The 20,452-nt window shown below is 36.7% G+C and overlaps 3 protein-coding genes and 1 pseudogene across 3 annotated transcripts in view; 3 read left to right on the forward strand and 1 right to left on the reverse strand.

Moving 5' to 3' along the window:
- Window positions 1–20,452, forward strand: part of MMP26 (matrix metallopeptidase 26) — a 280,854-nt gene that overhangs the window by 170,487 nt on the left and 89,915 nt on the right. The gene's annotated exons all lie outside the window — the stretch shown is intronic.
- LOC100981784 (olfactory receptor 51H1-like) lies at window positions 724–1,677 on the forward strand. The gene has a single exon (XM_003804659.1). It carries the CDS (start codon window positions 724–726, stop codon window positions 1,675–1,677), a length of 954 nt encoding a protein of 317 aa, XP_003804707.1.
- LOC100974240 (olfactory receptor 51T1) lies at window positions 6,065–7,048 on the forward strand. Its single transcript, XM_003804642.3, has one exon. It carries the CDS (start codon window positions 6,065–6,067, stop codon window positions 7,046–7,048), a length of 984 nt encoding a protein of 327 aa, XP_003804690.2.
- Window positions 13,728–14,749, reverse strand: LOC100981449 (olfactory receptor 51A7-like; annotated as a pseudogene).

A 20,452-nucleotide genomic window follows, 5' to 3' on the forward strand; every position in this document is an offset into this window, starting at 1 on the left:
ACCACAGCAGGTCTTTTTACAGTTCCTTGGGAGCCAAGGTCACTTCCTCCCTCACTTGCTGCAAGCTCAGATCCCTTTAGTACTCACAGACTCTTAGGAATACAGAAGGTCAGAGCTTTAAATTCCTTAAAGTGTGTCTTTCCTCCTCCATCCTACATCATACGAGTGCCAAAGAGGGAAGGGATTGATAAATTGAGTACTAAAGAGGGAAATGATCTTATGAAAATCAAAACAATTTAAGATCACAACCAAGATGCACACACATACATCCACACGTTTATATCTGCACATCTGTGTTTATGAACAGCCCTTATATTAGGACTGTGGTTATATTCTTCATGGTTATTGGTGTTAGTGTTTATTATACATGTAAATACACAATGTCAAATTCTTCCCTAGTATTGCAGTCTGCAAGACAGGTAACTTCTTGATATTTCTGAATTGCATATGTCCCTAATAGGTGCAGATGTTAACTGGAAGTTTTTTGTTTGTTTCTCTTTCTCCTAGATATTTTAAAATTTTATGGTTAGTAGCAGCATTCTCGCTTCATGGAGCAGGGGCTACTGGTTTCTGTATCAAACTGAACATGGATGTGCAAGAATAATATTTAAGTTACTTCCTCTTACAGCTACCATCTCAATACTTATTGTTACTGATTCCAGTTGAAGTCTGTTTGACTTAATGAGCTCTTCTCTATTTTCCTACTCAAACATCTATTCCACTATGTCACCTCTCAACCAAACTACTGAGAACCACCAGAGCTTCTTCACCCTGACTGGGATTCCAGGAATGCCAGAGAAAGACTTATGGATGGCCTTGCCCCTCTGTCTTCTTTATAGCACCACGATCTTGGGAAATGTCACCATCCTTGTTGTCATCAAAGTTGAGCAAAGTCTCCATGAGCCCATGTATTATTTTCTAGCCATGTTAGCTGCCACTGACCTCAGCCTTTCACTGTCTTCCATGCCTACCATGGTCACTGTTCACTGGTTCAACTGGCGTTCAATAACTTTTAATGGCTGCCTTGTCCAGATGTTCTTCATCCACACATTTGGGGGAGTAGAATCAGGTGTTCTGGTGGCCATGGCCTTTGATCGCTTTGTGGCCATCCGCTTTCCTTTGCACTATGCTACAATTCTCACTCACAGTGTCATCAGCAAGATTGCAGCAGCCATCCTGCTACGGAGTGTGGGGGCTGTGCTCCCTGTGCCTTTTCTCATCAAAAGGTTACCTTTCTGTCACTCCAATGTCCTCTCCCATGCATACTGCCTCCATCAGGATGCCATGAGGCTTGCCTGTGCTGACACCGGTGTCAATAGCATCTATGGCCTGTTGGCTGTGATCTTCATCATTGTACTAGATGCCTTGATACTTTTGGCCTCTTACATTCTAATCCTGCAGGCAGTATTGAGCATTGCCTCCCAGGAAGACAGGCTCAAGGCTCTCAACACCTGTCTCTCTCATATCTGTGCAGTGCTGCTTTTCTATGTGCCTCTCATTGGTATGACCCTAATTCATCGCTATGGGAAGCATTTGTCACCACTAATACACACATTCATGGCCAATATCTACCTGCTTCTCCCTCCTGTGCTCAATCCCATTGTGTACAGTGTTAGGACCAAGCAGATCCGATGGCGGATTGTCCAGGCCTTTTGTGGGGCTAGGGTTAGCCCTTAATGGCATCTACTATTTCCAAGTAAATGCAATCAAGTTAGAGAAGAGTATCAAATACAGCACTATCCAATGGAAATTCCCACAGAAGTGGATATTTTCTATTTCTCTGCTGTTTAGTAACTAGTAGCCGTACATGGCTATTAATTGCTTGAAATTTTGCTAGTGCAAGCTGAGGAACTGAATTTTAAATGTACTTAATTTTAATTGATTTAAATGTAAATTTAAGTAGTCATATGTAACTAGTAGCTGTGTATCGAATAGTACAAATACAATGGGTAGTGATATGAAATTGCATAACGGTTTTGATGAGAGCAATAATTTATTTTAGCTTGATCAAGCATAAACATTTATATTTAAAATTGTATATAATAAATTTTCAAACATTTATGTATAATAAAATTTACTCACTTTGGTATACCATTTTACAAGTTTTGACAAATGCATTGTGTTCCCACCACTGAAACAAAGATACAGAACAATTTTATCACTTCCCCAAATTTCTTTTTGCTTCCCATCTGTGGTCAACTACTCTATTATCACCCAACAGAGGGCAAACATTGACTGGCAAGCATTGATTGGCTATCCTTCCCTATAATGATTGTTTTTCCAGAGTGGCATGCAAATGAAACCTTGCATTATGCAGTCTTTTGTGTCTAGCTTCTTAATAAAATGCTTTTGAGATTCATCTATGTTATTGCATGTATTGGTAGTTTATTCCTTTTTAATGTTGAGTAGTTTTCTGTTGTATGTCATTTTTTAATAACTTTTTTGAGAAATCTATCCAGACTGCTTAGTCCATTAGAATCACTCTGGTATTCAGTGATGAACATAGAACATTTATTTTCTTTTGCCTTTATTTGTGTATTTATTTATATATTTTATAACATAAGGTATACATATTTAAGGGGTTGGAATCAGAAAAAATATTAAAAATAAATAGCATGTGCAGAGTTTGAGAAAATGGTGCATTCAGTGAGTTGGAAAAATAAGAAATTTCGTATAAGCTTTAGATCTCAACCTCAGCCTCACTTCTGTTCAGAGGGCTTTTCTGACTTGTGCTTAATATATACTCCATATGAACAGGGACCCTTTTATCCGACTTCATCATACCTCAAGTGTGTAATGTAGTTTAGACCATATGGTGACACTTAATATATATTTTTGAATTAGTGAAAACTATACTTTATTAAGATTGATTTAATACTTCCTATTCTTTCTGTTCTTATTTAATATTCATAAATCTTATCTGAAATTTTCAGTCACTCATCTTCACTGATAGGAACCAGGGAAAGGGGGTGGTGTTTACTTATGCATCTGAGCATTACCTGATGTGTAACTTTATAAAGTTACTTGATCTTCCTTGATACTCACTGGGATAAGCACCTTTGCTCAGTGTGACTCATACGTATATAGTGAGAATATATTTGGAAAATGTTTCAAGAAACAAAAAGGGCCAGGTGCGGTGGCTTACACCTGTAATCCCAGCATTTTGGGAAGCCGAGGCGGGTGGATCATGTGGTTAGGAGTTTGAGACCAGCCTGGCCAACATGATGAAACCCCATCTTTACTAAAAATACAACAATTAGCCAGGCATGGTGGCAGGCACTTGTAATCCCAGCTACTGAGGAGGCTAAGGCAGGAGAATTGCTTGAACCCAGGAGGTGGAAGTTGCAGTGACACGAGATCGTGCCACTACACTCCAGCCTCAGTGACACAGAGAGATTCTGTCTCAAGACAGGGGAAAGTACAAAAAGCCAGGGTAGATTAGATATAATCGGGATTATTAATTGACTGTCTACTGTGAATAGTTGGATTCCAGTCTAAATGAAGCTTAAACCATATGTGGGCACACAGTTGGGAATCAATCTATGAAATCGACAGATTAAGGACAATGAATTTAAACCATAGTTCCTGAAGATATGAATGGAAACAGTTGACATTAGATGGTAGTATAGCATGATGGTTAAGATGGAAAGCTTTGAAATAAGACTTATTTCAAAATTGTGAGTACCATTTCTGAAATAGGCTTGAGTACCATTTCTGCAACTTGCTAACTTTTAGACAGCGAAGTTATTAAAAAATCTCTCTGAACTTCAATTTCCTCAGCTGTGAAATAATAGGTAATAATACTTAACTCATAAGGTTGATTAAGACAATGCATTTGAAAGATATAGTTTCTGGAGCATATTATGTGTTCATCAAATGTTAAGTTACTTATGCGTAGAAGGTAGATGGCTCCAGATATGACTTGAATCGGAAGGGTTCTTAGGAGGAGTTCCTGTGTAAGAGGAGGGATGTAGGAATGGCCAGGAGAGTAATGAGACCTCTTAGGAAGAGGATATATTGAAAACAGAGAACAATGGGATGACTCTTTCTGCTCTCCTAATCCAGCTCTGACATTCAGGGAGCCTTCCTGGCTGAGATTCCTTAGCCTAAGGCTGGGTAAAGAGGAATGGTTATAGTTATTTGACCCAGGCAGGCAGTCTTAGCAGATATCCATTACTGTCTGCCTCCAGGGCTAGGGCTCTTCTCCCAGCCCTTGATGGATGGGATTTGCTTGGGCCTGGGAGCAGGGTTTGGGGGTAAGTCTCGGAGATGTGTCTGAGTTGCCAATGGGTTCCATCACTCACTCCAACCAGAATGCTTACTAATCAAGAATGCTCCCTGTTGCCTGGGGACTCTACTAGGCTGCCTATAAAGCCCTCGCTTTTGGAAGCTGGTTTAGTCCCTGCTCTGTTATGGGACTGAAGAGAAGTTGGTGGTGTTTCCTGCTGATGTGACCAGGTAAGACGGGAGTGCAAACGTGGAGAAAAAAACTGAAGCGGGGCAGGGGGAGTTTTTTTAAAATGAGGGATGGTAAGATAAGGAGAGGAAGAAGATAAAGCAATAAATTGATGGGAACTACAAGTAAGATGGGATGAAGAAAGGGAGGGGTGTAACAGATACTGGAAGAAATTGAGATGGGAGAGAGAAGACAGGAGGAGAAAGAAGAGACAAAGGCAAAAGACGATAGGACTCAAAACTCCCTTTCTGTGGCCATAATTGTTTGGTAATCAATCAATGTTGCTAAATGAAGATTTCTGTTTTTCCTGATCCTGCTTTAGTAACTAGCATTGAGAGATTAAAAATGTGCATTCCCAAACTTTCAAGAATCTCAAACTTCTGGCAGAAGAACACAGTACTTGCATATATAAATTACCAATATCGGTTGTGCCTCATTATTAAGCACCAAGGGAAAAGTCCAAGCAAAATGTGGGGCAAAGATTGAAGCAGAGGGTAGTTTTAGCTTAATATGTCAGGGAACTTTCAGGGTATATTCTGAATTGTGGAGGAAATATAATTCAGTGTTAACAAATTAACAGAAGGTAGGGGTTGGTAAATGAAGAGGATGGGTCTGTAACATTACTGATGCCAGAAAATAGGGATGTTGACCTTTGGGTCACTCTGTTATTGAGTTGAGTGAGTGTTATTCAAATAATTTCACCTGGTCTTCTGTATATGAATGGGCAGATGCTACCTTCTTCCTGGCCAGTCAGATGGAGACTTGTACCTGAAGAGAGAAAGCACTAATATATTGCTCTGGTTAGCCGGCAATGTTGAGAAAACCTTGATAAATTTAGGCACTGAACTTTGACCTACCACTGGCTCCAGAGTGTATGACCTCACAGAGAGAAAGCCCTCTGCTTCTTCTTCTGTGTCCATTCCACAGGAAAAATTTCCCCAGCAGCAAACGGAGCCACTGTCTCCTCTTCTCTTACCGCCTTGCATTATCCAGTGTCATTTCTTTGCCTTTATGAGATATCATTCAAAGAACAGAGGATAACTGATATCTGCTTTATAAGCATCTCATCGCTCAGTTACTTTTGCACCCCCAAATGCCCTCTGCATTCATCTGCACATGAAGACAAAAACAATACAAACATATGTAGACTTTTACACATAATTTTAAAAACACTTGGACTCCACAAACATTCTTCTTTAGATGAGAACATAGTTCTCTATTTTGCTTATTTCTCATCTCTACCCCTCCTGTACATCATATACAAGTATAAAAGGATATTAAAAAATTGTATTTTAAAGGAAGGAAATTACAACATTCAGCTATCCAAATTGTCTCATTAGCCTGGCCTCTCTGATCATCTGAAGTTTAGTAAAAAATAATAGACTTTGGAGTTAGTAAATTTGGTTTTGAATTTGAATCTGTATTGAACTATTTTAGCCTAGATATACTATTTAACCTTCCTGGGTCCATTTCCTTTCTTTAAAACAGAAGAAAAATAACTACCTTAAATTTAAAATTGTATATAAAATGACTAATAAAATGTATGCTATATATATAAAGAATCTTAATTATTTTTCTTTCCTCATAGTTCAGTGTCTTCAACCAACCATGGCAATATTCAATAACACCACTTCGTCTTCCTCAAACTTCCTCCTCACTGCATTCCCTGGGCTGGAATGTGCTCATGTCTGGATCTCCATTCCAGTCTGCTGTCTCTACACCATTGCCCTCTTGGGAAACAGTATGATCTTTCTTGTCATCATTACTAAGCGGAGACTCCACAAGCCCATGTATTATTTCCTCTCCATGCTGGCAGCTGTTGATCTATGTCTGACCATTACGACCCTTCCCACTGTGCTTGGTGTTCTCTGGTTTCATGCCCGGGAGATCAGCTTTAAAGCTTGCTTCATTCAAATGTTCTTTGTGCATGCCTTCTCCTTGCTGGAGTCCTCGGTGCTGGTAGCCATGGCCTTTGACCGCTTCGTGGCTATCTGTAACCCACTGAACTATGCTACTATCCTCACAGACAGGATGGTCCTGGTGATAGGGCTGGTCATCTGCATTAGACCAGCAGTTTTCTTACTTCCCCTTCTTGTAGCCATAAACACTGTGTCTTTTCATGGGGGTCACGAGCTTTCCCATCCATTTTGCTACCACCCAGAAGTGATCAAATACACATATTCCAAACCTTGGATCAGCAGTTTTTGGGGACTGTTTCTTCAGCTCTACCTGAATGGCACTGATGTATTGTTTATTCTTTTCTCCTATGTCCTGATCCTCCGTACTGTTCTGGGCATTGTGGCCCGAAAGAAGCAACAAAAAGCTCTCAGCACTTGTGTCTGTCACATCTGTGCAGTCACTGTTTTCTATGTGCCACTGATCAGCCTCTCTTTGGCACACCGCCTCTTCCACTCCACCCCAAGGGTGCTCTGTAGCACTTTGGCCAATATTTATCTGCTTTTACCACCTGTGCTGAACCCTATCATTTACAGCTTGAAGACCAAGACAATCCGCCAGGCTATGTTCCAGCTGCTCCAATCCAAGGGTTCATGGGGTCCTAATGTGAGGGGTCTTAGGGGAAGATGGGATTGAAGGTAGGAAATTGTCAGGACACGAATTATGCTTTGGAAAGAAAGGGACTTGGGGCAGTCTTATCCACAGGTGTTTTGGTTGCTGAGTCAATTCCAATTGAATTTTAGGAGTGGGAAGAAGACAGTCATTTTCCCCTGAGCTTATCAAAGAGTTTTATTTTTAATTTTTAATACCATAATTTAAACCAAATTAATTGAGCATATGTCCCTGAACCATTTTAAACAATGACATGACTCCTGTGCATATAAAAGCAGACTAGTCACTTTAATATAGTGGAAAAATTTATCTCCTTTAAGACAGTAATTTTTAGACCAGAAGTAAATTAAAATTTTATTTTCACATCCAGCTGAACAATTTTTTTTTCCCTGAGGTGATATTTCCAGTGAGGCAATGAAGGTAGTTACTTGAGCTGGTAAAAGGAAAAGTTACATATGTGCACAAAGGCACACACGTAGAAAGTTATAATTAAAAACTTTAGGAAAATCTTGTACATTGGTTTCAGTTCCTGGTGTCACTTCTAGAGAGTGCTGTATCCTTACAAATATACTCCCTATACCTCTATCTTTCTTTAATCCCTTTTCTTCTTATAGAAGTGATATTTTTTCAGTTTTAGTTAGTACTTTATATACCTCCAGTCCATCCAATATATAAAATTACACATTGACTTTCATTATTTTCTCATTGCCTATATATTCTAATATAGTTCTAATCCTGATTCCATAGCTACTCCATTGCTAACTCTCAGAACTGCAGCTTTTTCTATTTGCTCTTGTTTCTTGGGTTGTTAATTTTCTACCTAGCTATTGACTGCTTCTACCTTCTGGTATACTCATCACTCTAGAATTGCACAGTAGCTTTGATGCTTTTGAATAGGAAATTTCTAGATTGCCTTTATTAACAATATTTGTTTTGTGAAGAAGTAAACTCAGGCACAGGGTTGTTAGGGTGCTGGAGATAATTCTTCAGATTTTTTTCCACAGTTTTGATAATTCCATCCTACCTAGGATAACTCATGTCTGAGCATTGTGGACCAAGCAGGTACTCTGATTTGAGCCACCTCTCTCCTCCCCTTATATAAACTTCCTATTCCTTGGCAGATAGGGAACACCAGTCCCAATCTGGTTTGTTGACCTCAGTTTTCTTTCAAGCTATGTTGTTCAGCTCAAGCACTGACAACTTTGTGATTTTGCTTCGCTTGGGCTCCAATCCCCTTTATCAACAATAATCACATATCATTTATAATTAAAAGTATTTGCATGAGTTTCCTTTCATGCATTATACTCAGGTAATTGAGATTACATAAGAGTGTGTGGCGGGACTCACACACTTTTTAGGTGAGGAAAAACAAGTGAATGACCATCCTATAAAGTATGCAATTATAAGTAAAATTCGGTTTTTCAAACTCCAAGTCCTTCATTGTAGCTAAAATGTTTCTTTGCCTTGTGCACTCAGCGGGAAGTCTTTGTATTCTATTATACCACAATTCAGTATTTTACCTTTCAAGTTTTTGTTCTCATATTGCTGCCAAATAAATGTCTCTTTGGTTCTGTCCTCATCAAAAGGAAAAAAATACAACTATTATTCAAAAGTGCAAGAAGCCAAAGATATATCTAGTTTCTAGACATCTGACGCCATACAATTTCCCTTAGGGAGTATCATACTATGGCAGAGTCTCTGACCCTGAAATTAACTTGTGGCAGAGCAGAAGTCCCAGAACACACACTAATCTAACCATCCAAACTTTTCTGCATCAGTTATTTCAGATGTCTCTGGCTTTACAATTGCTTCTTTTGAAGACTTTTCTAAAAGTTTCCCTTGGCAGATCTACAATTTTCTATTTGCAATGGAGAAGTTTCCAAATATCTGGAAAAACAGTATTTTTTTTCTTTCTTAAGTTTGGTGTCATAATTTATTGGCTAAAAAGCCTAATAGAAACTCGTGTGAACATATTTTTCGATCATAATTTATTTATTTCACACATTTCCCTTCAGAAATACTGCTGTGTTTGAATGGAGGGTAATACCTCAAGAGATATATGGCTCTTTAAAGTATAAAATGTAATTGAATTCCAGAGGTTTTAGATGAACAATTGTGAAAATGTGTGATATTTCTTCCAGTTTTATGGCAGTCATAAAGCAGTCTGCTATGTGTATTAATCTTCTACTACTCAAAAATGTAGTTTTTATACCTGACTAAAAATGTAATCTTTTCACTTAAAAAGAAAAAATTTCAACAATATACTCCACCCCTATGGTAATTGTCAATAGGCTACGAATTTGTGTTTTGTTATTTTAAGCAATGTATTTTATATATTGGGAGTTTTTCTGATTATGAGTGTCATATATATAATTAAAATGTGTGAATGTGTTGAGAAATAGAAAAAAAATTTAAAATCTAATACCAATTATTTGCAATCCTATGGAGAGATTATATAATATAGTCATATGCCCCACAATGACCTTTCAGTCAACAATGGGCCTCATATACCACAGTAGTCCCATAAGACTATAATATTAGTATTTTTGCTGTACCTTGTCTATGTTTAAACAAACACAAATACTTAACTGTATACAAAAACTAAAGCTGTAGCATTGTGTTACAGTTACCTCAGTATTTAGTACAGTAAAATGCTGCACAGTTTTGTAGTCTAGGAGCAATAGGCTATATCATAGGTATGTAGTAGGCTATACCCTCTAGGTTTGTGTAAATACGCTATATGATAGTCACGCAATGATGCATTTCTCAGAAAAAAATCCCGCTTATTAAGCAACTCATGACTGCATATAGCCTAATCTTTTTTTAATAAACAAACACATGGGCATACATATGTATACATTTATAAATTAAGATAATAGTTTACATGCAAAGGTATGTCTTAAATATTTACCTGCTATTATTCATTATTCTCTATTAAATTACATTTTATATTAGGTTTTAATTCTAGGAAGCTTTGCTTTCATTATCCATCAAAATAGGCCTGTTGCCATTCCTTTACATATGCTTTCTTAGGTGTATGATTAAAATTACCATACTTTGCTAATTTAATTACTTATTTACTTGTTTTCCTCACCACCTGAACTCCATGATAGTAGGCCTATGTCTTATGTAACAACCAACACAGGGTTTAGCAAACACCACTTAGTTGTTGATGCTGTGTTGCATTGGTAAATAACATGTCATCATCTTTGCATGTCATGGTTTTTGCTACTATTTCCTATTACTTAACACTTCCGTAACCCTTGATATATTTTCTTATAAATATATATTTGATTCTATCTCTGATTACCTTTATAGATTTCCAGAAATATAAATTATTAAATTTAGAAGGAGGCAAAATAACTGTTGGTCTCCTTGTGTTGGCCAACTGTAGTGGCTGAAGTTGTGGGCTCTGGAATCATACTGCCTGGGCTGAGATTTAAGCTCCTAACACTTTATTGCTCTATATTCTTAGAAAAGTCATTAAACTTCATAAGTCTTTAACTTCCTAACCCAGAGAAGAAGGGGAAGTAATAAATTCTACCTTCCCAGGTTCTTGCAAAAGTAAATACTGTTAATTCCGGTAAACATATAGCCCAATGCCTAGGACCTGGTCAGCACCGGGTACATTCTATTGTCATTATCTTCTAAATTTTGACCTCCAATGTTATTCAGACAACTAATTGTTTTTCAATAAATACATGTACTGCTGTTTGTTCTCATATTGCTGCCAAATAAATATATCTTTGGTTCTACCCTCATCAAAAGAAAAAATACAACTATTATTCAAAAGTGCAAGAATTCCAAGATATATTTAGTTTCTAGCATCTGACCCCAAACAAGGATTAAGGTCAAAAGACTTTATTTTTGACAGACAGCCTGTTGGCAAACTCAGAATAAAACCACAACCTTAAGGATTATTTGTAAGAGACTTTGTAAACTTCCACAAGAATTCCAGGGTTGCTTTTTTCTTTTCACTTTTCCATTGTTGTTACATTGTAGTTATTTAATCAGAGAATTTTTCCCATCCATATGTGATTCGTTTGCTTATATTTCAGTAGATTTTAAAATTATCTTTTTACTTAATTCTTAATTTATTTTTTGTGGGTGATAAAAATCATATGCACACAAATATGAAATATTGTATAGGTTTTCATTATTCCTCCCTGTATTATTTGACTATTCAATCAATTTTATATAATGTTCTGATATTTCTTGATTATATGTTACGTTTTCAGATCTTATATGATATATATTAGTGTGATTATTCTATTTTTTTGTTCTCATTGATTTGTTGAGTAAACTGCACAATTTTACAGCTGTTTAATAAATCTCACTATTATATTAAGCTTTATTATAGTTTGTAATGTATTTATTTTATTGTATGTTCTTCAGTTTACTCTTATATCTCTGTTTTTAGAATTATTTTAGTAATCACAAAAGAAATGTTACTGGAAGTTTAATTACAAATACATTAAACCTGTTGGATAATTGAGAGAAACAGACAATATTTAGCCTACTGACTCTTCTGATCCAGAAACATTTATTGACATTTTATGACTTGAGTCATTTCCATCAAGTACAGATTTGAATTTCTGAGTTGAGGAGAAAAACTAAAAACTTTGTTGTTTCTTTCATGAAAATATGTTTCCATTTTCTTGAACAGAACATGAACTGTTTTTCAGGACAGCTTCATTGACTTGAAATTTATAGTTACTCCTTACTTATTTTGGCAATAGGTTTTCTAATATGTCAGATGTTTGATGTGCTTATAATTTATCAACATATTCTGAGTTGTTAAAGACGTTTTTGTTGTTGTTTTGGTTTGTTTTTCAAAGCGAGTTGGGAAATGTGTTAGTTAGACTACTAGTCAGATGCAATTTTTTATACACTGTACAAGTGCTAGAGACATGCCAATAAATTTGATTAATGCAATTCCTCTGAGGAAACAAAATACAAGTTAAGGGAAACAGACATGCAACTGATAATTATGACATAAATGGAGAATGTTTGAGGTCACAGAAAAAGACTTGAATAATGCAGTCTGGGAGGAGATAAGCAAGATTGTCCCTCCCTTCCCCATGAGGCTGTGGGGAATCTAGTCAGGATCAACTATCAGACAGTAAGGACTCACCTAAATTCACCTGGGAACACAGAATATATAAGAATATTTTGCCATATAAAATATGTAAGACTACTTGAACCTTCTTCAAAATGGTTCTCTGAAACAGAAATAACAGTAATTACTTGTGAGCTCAACTTAGGCAGTAAAACATTGAAATATGGTAATAATAGTTTTCTAATAATTCATAGCAGAAAATTGTTAAGGTCTGACTTATTCTAAATTTTATGTTTTATACCTTTGTCTACTACTAAGTACTCACAAATAAAAGATAGACAAGAAACAAATGAATTTTACAGAAAAAATTTGAGGTACCCAAACATCTTTAGTTGGCTATTTTCTTTTAAAAATATGAAACTATAACAATGCATATTGTGTTATATTGAATACTATATTGTTATTTTATGCTAGTTTAACATTATTTCTAAGCTTCTAGTGTAATCGAAACATTAGATAGTAATTTAAAATATCAAATGCCTAAACAACCATTAAGAACCATTATTTTAGAACACATATTTTAGAACAGCTAATCAAGAATATCAGTGCTTTAAAAAATGCTGTATTTTGAAAAACTTTTTCCTATTTTTTACCAAGAGCACAATCATCCTTCTGTTCTTTTAGTTGACCATGGCTTATGGAACTTTGCTGTAATATAGAAAAAAATTTGGTTTTTATTAAGGAATGTTATGAGATAGTTTATTGCCATAATTCAAGGCTGTGAAAATGATAAGGCAAAAGAATTACTGGTTCTACTTATTTCATTGTTAAGGAAGGTGCAAAGGGAGAGGATTGCTAACCAATTCATACCTGACAATAGACTTCTTTCACTTAAATGGGAAATCAACTATTCACACAAAATTTGACTGAATGCTCCTCAACAAATACCATGTGTCTGAAAGTCACCTGAAAGAAACCAGCAACTGGATTGGGGTGATATCCTTTAATCTTCAGCTCCTTGGTATTCCTTGTCTGCAAGGGAGTACAATCCCTGCTTTCATATATACTTATCCTTGTCATATAAACTGTGTAACTAAAATGCTGTGTGTTGAGTCATGATTTCAATAACATTCTAAAACTGTCACATACACACTTATCAACATACATGTCAGTCCTACACTCACAGGAGTAGGACACTCACTACACTTAAACAGCTTATATGCTGGACTGACTATAGTCATCCCTTGTTATCCGTAGGAAATTGCTTCCAGGACCCCAAGGATGCCAAAATCTGAGGACCTTCAATCTCATATAAAACGGCATAGTATATGCATCTTACCTACACACATCCTCCCATATACCTTAAAGTATCTCTAGAATATTTATAATACCAAATACAACAAAAATACTATGTAAATAGTTGTTATACTGTATTGTTCAGGGAATAATAACAAAAAATTATCTACATGTTCAGTACAGATGCAATCAATCACACTTTTTTTCTGAATATTTTTTATCAGTAGATGTGAAACCTATGGGTAAGAAAGGCCAACTGTGTATGAATAATTAAGACAAATAATGGTAAATAATTGATAATACTTTGCTTAGGAAGATATTATTTTCTCTCCTGATCTTGTACCACGTTTACTGACACCATTGTTGTAGACCCAGTTTTCCTAAAACTTTTTCATGAATTTGCTGTGTCTTCACACAATATACAATGGGATTCATAAGAGGTGGCACTAGCAAGAAAACATCAGCAATGAGGATCATGGCCAGTGGGGACTTGTGCTTGCCAAAGCAGTTCATGGATGCCAAAGCAGTGCATGGATGCCAAAGCAATGATGGGCGCATAGAAGATAAGCACAGCACAGATATGGGAGACACAGGTGTTGAGGGCCTTGAGCCGCTCCCTATGGGATCCAATTCCCATGATCATCTTCAGGATGAGCACATAAGACACAGTAATGAACACACTTTCTGACATCATACAGAGGGCAAGAAAGAAACCATAGAAGAAGTTGACAGTGTTGTCGGAGCAGGCCAGCTTCCTGACATCCTGATGGAGACAATAGGAATGAGAGAGTAGGCTTTTCCTACAATATGTCAACCTTGTAAGAGTGAAAGGAAATGGGAGTACTAACAGCATGAGTTAGTTGTTTCTTTTAATGAGTTTAGTGTTGTTTCTCTTTTAATGAGAAACAACAGCCCCATTTTGGCAACTCTGGCACTGGTGAGGATACAGCTCACCAGTACCTCAGATATGTACCTCAGAGGGTGGCATATGGCCAAAACCGGTCAAAAGACATGACGAGAAGCACTGAGGACTCCATATCTGTGAATCCATGAATAAAGAATTCTTGAGCAAAGCGAGCATTTGAGGAGATTCCTGTGGCATTGAATACAAAGATCCTCAGCATAGTGGGTAGGGAGGAGAGGGACAGGCCCAGATCAGAGACAGCCAACATGGAAAGGAAATAGTACATGGGTGCATGGAGTGAGGGCTCAGTCCTGATAACAAAGAGGATTGTGCAATTGCCTAGGATGGCTACCAAGTACATGAGGCAGATGGGGACAGAGATCCATATATGGGCATGCTCCAGCCCTGGTATTCCAATCAGAAAGAAGGTGGTAATCTCAATTTCAGAAGAATTGGGGAGGTGCATGATGAGTCCATTGAAAAGTATTCTCAGGTCTGAAATGACACTCAGTATGGATCTCCTGTGTTCATTTCCCTCCTTTCAGCACGTTTGTCTATGAAATAAAGAAAATGGAATTGTGAAAGACTTATTTCAAGAAATAAAAGAGAGATATTACTTCTAAACAGACTGTAATAAAGTCAGATCTTGACTGACAAAGGGAACCAGAAATATGGGTACTTGCATACATCCCTGTTAAATCCTCAGAAGGATTACCCACATAAAGAGCAGTAACTTTCAAACAAATTCCTCTTGTGTTATTAGGCTTTGCCTTACCCCATTTCAATGACAAATTGTATAGAGTCAGAATGGACTATAGGACCCCCTTCCCTGATCTGGAATGAACTCAAAATTAATAATAATAATAATAATAATAATAAAAGTAAAAGGACTGGGAAACCCCAGGAAGTAGATACTAGTTTTGAAGAATGAAGAAAATTAGTGGTTTCTCCAATTTCTAGTCATTTGCTGCAAACATTTGTTCAGGCAAGGTGTGACAGGCTGTTCTCCCATTGCTATAAGAAATGCCTGAAGCTGGGTAATTTACAAAGAAAAGAGGTTTAATTGGATCGTGGTTCTGCAGGCTCTTCTAGCATGGCACTGCCATCTGGTTGGGCTCTGGGGAGGCCTCAGGGAGCTTTTATTCATGACAGAAGGTGAAGTAGGAACAGGCATGTCACATGGCAAAAACAAAGTGAGAGGGGGAAGGGAGGTACCATATGCTTTTCAACCATCAGATTTTGTGAGATCCCACTCACTATCAAGAGGACAGTACCAAGCCATGAGGGATCTGTCCCCATGACCTAAACACCTCCCACCAACCCCCATCTCCAACATTGGGAATTTTATTTAAACATAAGATTTAATTGGGACAAATATCCACACCATATCACCAGGCTCTGAGCTTCTAAAGCTGTTTTTACCCACAAGCTCTTCAAAGGAAGCAGTCCAAAGTAAGAACATAACAAATGCCATGTATGATTGACTATTAACCCTCTCCTATAGCATAGTGAAAATCCCACCTTTTTGTATGATAATGATTACAATGTCCTCATGTATGACCAATTCATAATGGTGCTCTCCATCTTTGAGGATGGGAGGAAAGAACAGATTCTTGGATTTTCTCTATAGCTCAACATACACTTTCACAGCTATAGAGTGGCTCTCTCAACTAAACTATAGCAAGATTGGAGACATATTATGTCACAGATGAAGTGGGTTGGTACTGCCCGGGTCCATTTTTTCTCCCTGGAATTATAAGGTAAATAGTTTTTCCACAAATCTAGGGCTTTTTCATAGGCAACTTAATCAACTATATATATTTGAGAGTTTTCATATGCTTTGTAGCATTAAGCATATCAGAGACAATGAGGCTGCAAGACATATAAAGCATATCCATCTCTACTCCTCGGCCTAAAAAAAAAGTTTTATTGAGAGGCTAGGGCACTGTAAAAGAACTCTTGACAGTTAGGAACAAAACCACAAACTTTTCAACTAGTTTATCCTCCAGAATGAGACTATCATGAGTCATTCCTCTTCTAGAAGACCTGGGCTACCTTCCAAAAAGGATAAAGCAGTTGTTTTGTCATGATCTGGATATCAGCCACTGTCTCTCCCCTAAAGTCCACATAAAAAAAGTATGCAGAGATCCTTTTGGACAGTGTATCATTAATTCTTTAGCAACTCCAATTAGGTCAGCTCAGAAGTGTCTTGGCCCTTAAAGTCTTCCCTTCAAATCACTCCAAGCAGAGTCCATGTATCCCTCCTATAATTTGCACTGCAACTCTGTTGCAGTACCTCAATTGTCCTGTGATTTGCTATTTATGTGTCTGCCATCCACAGTAGCCAATAGAATCATTAGAAGCCCAGCTTGTGTCAGACCGATCTTGATATTTTCTTCACCAAGCACAGTTCTTGGCAAATAGCACACATCCAATCATTATTAATTAAATCTTATTAAACTGAATTGATTTCCATTTGACTAAACTGATCTTGAGAATTATTTTTGTTCTGTATGAGTGACTGAAGCTTCAACTGTTCAGATCTGTTCCAATATGAATCTCATGTTGATTCATTATTAATATTAATTTAACATCTATTTTAATACATTAGGATTAATTCCTTTCACTCACATAGCATTTTATGTTTTCTTCTGCTAACGTCAATCTTTTTCCAGCCTGGATTTAACCATCCGGCTTTGGAAGATTTTGAAATTCTGCTTGATTCCTGTCTCTTTCTTCTTGATACCTTGGGCTTTGTTCTCAACTCCATTCTATATGCCATTGTCAAAGTCATGTTTAACGCCCTTCTTTTTCCCCAGTCTGTATACAAGAACGGTCTATGTAGTATAATATACATACTACATATTATTTTATGTTTTATATAAAATATAATATGGATCAAATAAACTTCTGTTTAAAGGTTTAATTATCAAAATAAAAATAAGTTAATAAATGATAAAACAATGTTTAATTATAAAATCCTTCATTCTTCCAATATTTCTCTTTATGTTTACATTAAAATCTATACTTCTTACCATAACTGATAAGGTCCAATAGGAGAAGACCACTAGAAACCTCTTTAGTATACTACAACCACACTCCTTTTAGCAGCCCCTCAAACATTCCAACATGTTTCCATCTCGGGACCACTATACTGCTTTCTTCTCAGCTCAAATGCCCTTTCCACAAATGTTTGGGTCACTGTTCAAAAGTCATGTCCTCAGAAAGGTCTGCTTTGAACACCCTCACTGCCTCAGTCACACTCTTTCCTTTTGTTCCGATTCATTTCTCTTAAGCAGTCTTATCTATTTAAGTGTTTACAGTAAGAAGGAAAATCCAATTCTGTCACTATATTGTTTTGTCTGCCTCTGCCACATAGTAGACCTTCATTAAAAATACTTTTAGTTAAAAAAGAATGACTAAATAATGTATCTTAAGACAACATTAATATATTTTTGGTATAATGAGATCAATTCTGTATTTATAAAATGTATCTTATTAAAAGATCTTGTGGTAAGCCTTAGCTTAAATAATATTATTGGCTTGGCACAATGGCTCACACCTGTAAGCCATCACACCTGTAAGTGTTTTGGGAAGCTGAGACAGGATGATCACTTGAGTCCAGGGATTTGAGACTAGCCTGGGCAATATAGGGAGACCTTGTCTCTACAAAAATAAAAAAAAAAACAAAGTAATATCCTTTACAAAATATTAAAAATATTTCAATGTTAGTGCAATATACAAAATACATAAAATATAAACATACAATTATTAAGATTGCTGATTAGTCTTTGCATATGTTGTTACAAAATTAATTAAGTGCTTTATTTTAGCCCCAAATGCTAAGGTGTAGGGAAAGTAGACATAAAAGTAGAGTGGGTTAAAAGAGAAAACAGAAAAATCAGACAGATAGGCATTAATTTTTAATGCATTATGCTAGATGTTTTATATCTGCTATTTCATTCAATCCTCACATGGTAGTATTATTCCTGATTTACAGATTTGAAAACTGAAGCGTAGAGAGATTAACTTCTCAAAGAACAGATATTGTTATGAACACATGCAATTTGAATAGATGTACTTTGATTCTAAGCTTTTTAAACTATATCTTGCTTCCTATCTCATGTTAATTAATATAATTTAAAATGTTTAGAATGCAAGGAAATTGCATTCTAATTGAGGATATGTACAAATTAGGACACAGTATGCAATATAAATGTTAAGGAAGGCTGAAGCCTTGGTCTTTATTACATGTCAGTTGCATTGCCCTATAGAGTCCCATCCAGAGCAATTTTAATCAATTAATGTCATTTCTATCACATTTCTGAAAAAAATACATCAAGTAAGAGGAAAAAATGTCCATAATGATTGTGGTAGCAAAACTCAGCAAATGGAACCAACTCTGAAACAGCAAGGGCAATACCTGCTAAGCCAGATCAGGAGGTAAAGAAGGTAAGAGACAGCTGGAGCCTTATAAAGCTGAGGAGAGAAAGAAGAGAGGGTAGCTAATTTTAAGAGAGGAGTGAGAAGAAAACATTCGGAAGTATTACTATGTACTAGACTAGAGTTTTTGCTAGATTATTTTTATATTCAAATATTTCTGCTTTCCAAATCAGTTCATTTCACTTGTTTAAACTTGAAAATATATATTTGCATATAGAGCTCTGTGGCATAATTTATGAACAGGAAATAGTAAAATAGCAAAATTACTTTGAGAATAAGAGGTAGAGTTGGCAAAGCCCTAATCAGTTGAAAACATAATAAACCTCCCATTAGCCATATTTATAATTAAAAAGGGACTAATGCATTTTCCCCAAGTACAGTACCTTATGTAGAAAGTTTACTCAAATATTTTTAATTAAATTGATTTTGTAAAGAAAGCTTCAGATTTTACTACTAACAAGTATTAAAATTCAGCATCATCTAAGGATGCTTTTCTTAGATGATGTCTTAAATTCTTTATATACATCATTACAATTCTTTATATACATCAACAACCCGATTATGCCAAATTGTTCTCTGGTCCCTGTTCCAAAGTTCTTATAATTACTTGAAACCATAACGTCATCTCACCTGCTCTTTCTTCCAAATCTGAAGCCCCCACCTCTGATTCCAGTCTAGTGGCTAGAATCCTGTTATCTATGGACTGACTTCCGACCCTGTGAAGTCTGCTTTTCTGTTCTCTGCTGGGGCAGATCATTTGTTCTGCTGTCAGAGTTATCCTATTTCCAAATCCCTATCCCGCAAAGAGTTCTGAGTCTACCCAGTATTTTCTCTAACCGTGAGTAAACAGTTGCATGATTTCTGAGATGAACAATAGATAGGTGAAGTGAAGTGAATAGTGCCAACATCAAGGGATAGCTGTAAGATTTAGTGGCTGGATGCAGTGGCTCATGCTTGTAATCCCAGCCCTTTGGTAGCACAAGGTGGGAGGATCACTTGAGGCCAGGCATTTGAGATCAGCGTGGGCAACATAGGGAGACCCTATCTCTACAAGAAAATAAAAATAGTTATCCAGGCATGGTGGCACATGACTGACTATAGTCCTAGCTACTCAGGAGGGTCACTTAAGCCTAGTAATTTTAATCTGGGGGAAGCTATGATCACACCACTGCACTCCAGGCTGAGCGACACAGTGAGACCCCGTCTTGGGGAAAAAGTACAAGGAGATTTAGTGCCTTTTAAAATTTTCACAACTTCTCCAAATTTTAGTGAAAGTCTCCTCTTGTCTGGCAAAGATAACTCCAAGATAAGCTTCCTGCACTTCCCATTGAAACCATATTGTTTGTTTGTTTTTTACCTCTAAGTTCCTCCTATGTCAAAATTTCGGAGTTTCTATTACAGCCACCCTCATTTATGTTCCTTCCAAATCTCAGTTCTTAGAGCACTCATATTTCAGACACACTTGAGGACATAAAGCCATATTACAAGACAATATTATGTTATGGTCCTATTTTACTTGCCATTTAATCACATAGAAAAACAGAAATAAGTTTATTCTAGTGCTTTCTCTGCCTCAGTGCCCCACGTCTGCTTGCCAAGACTTTTATCTACACACCACTGATTCCTTGATCTATCTTGTGAGTTTTGCTCTCATGGGACACCAATCCCTCCAGCTCTGCCACCCTCTGTAAACAAATGATTTCCTTGAAACAGTTCCTGAAAATTC

This window comes from Pan paniscus, chromosome 9 (assembly GCF_029289425.2).
Source record: "Pan paniscus chromosome 9, NHGRI_mPanPan1-v2.0_pri, whole genome shotgun sequence".
Lineage (NCBI taxonomy): Eukaryota > Metazoa > Chordata > Mammalia > Primates > Hominidae > Pan > Pan paniscus.

What these genes read in the sequence shown, in the direction of transcription:
- LOC100981784 (XM_003804659.1), top strand. Translation starts at nt 724, where the DNA reads ATGTCACCTCTCAACCAAACTACTGAGAACCACCAGAGCTTCTTCACC.
- LOC100974240 (XM_003804642.3), top strand. Translation starts at nt 6,065, where the DNA reads ATGGCAATATTCAATAACACCACTTCGTCTTCCTCAAACTTCCTCCTC.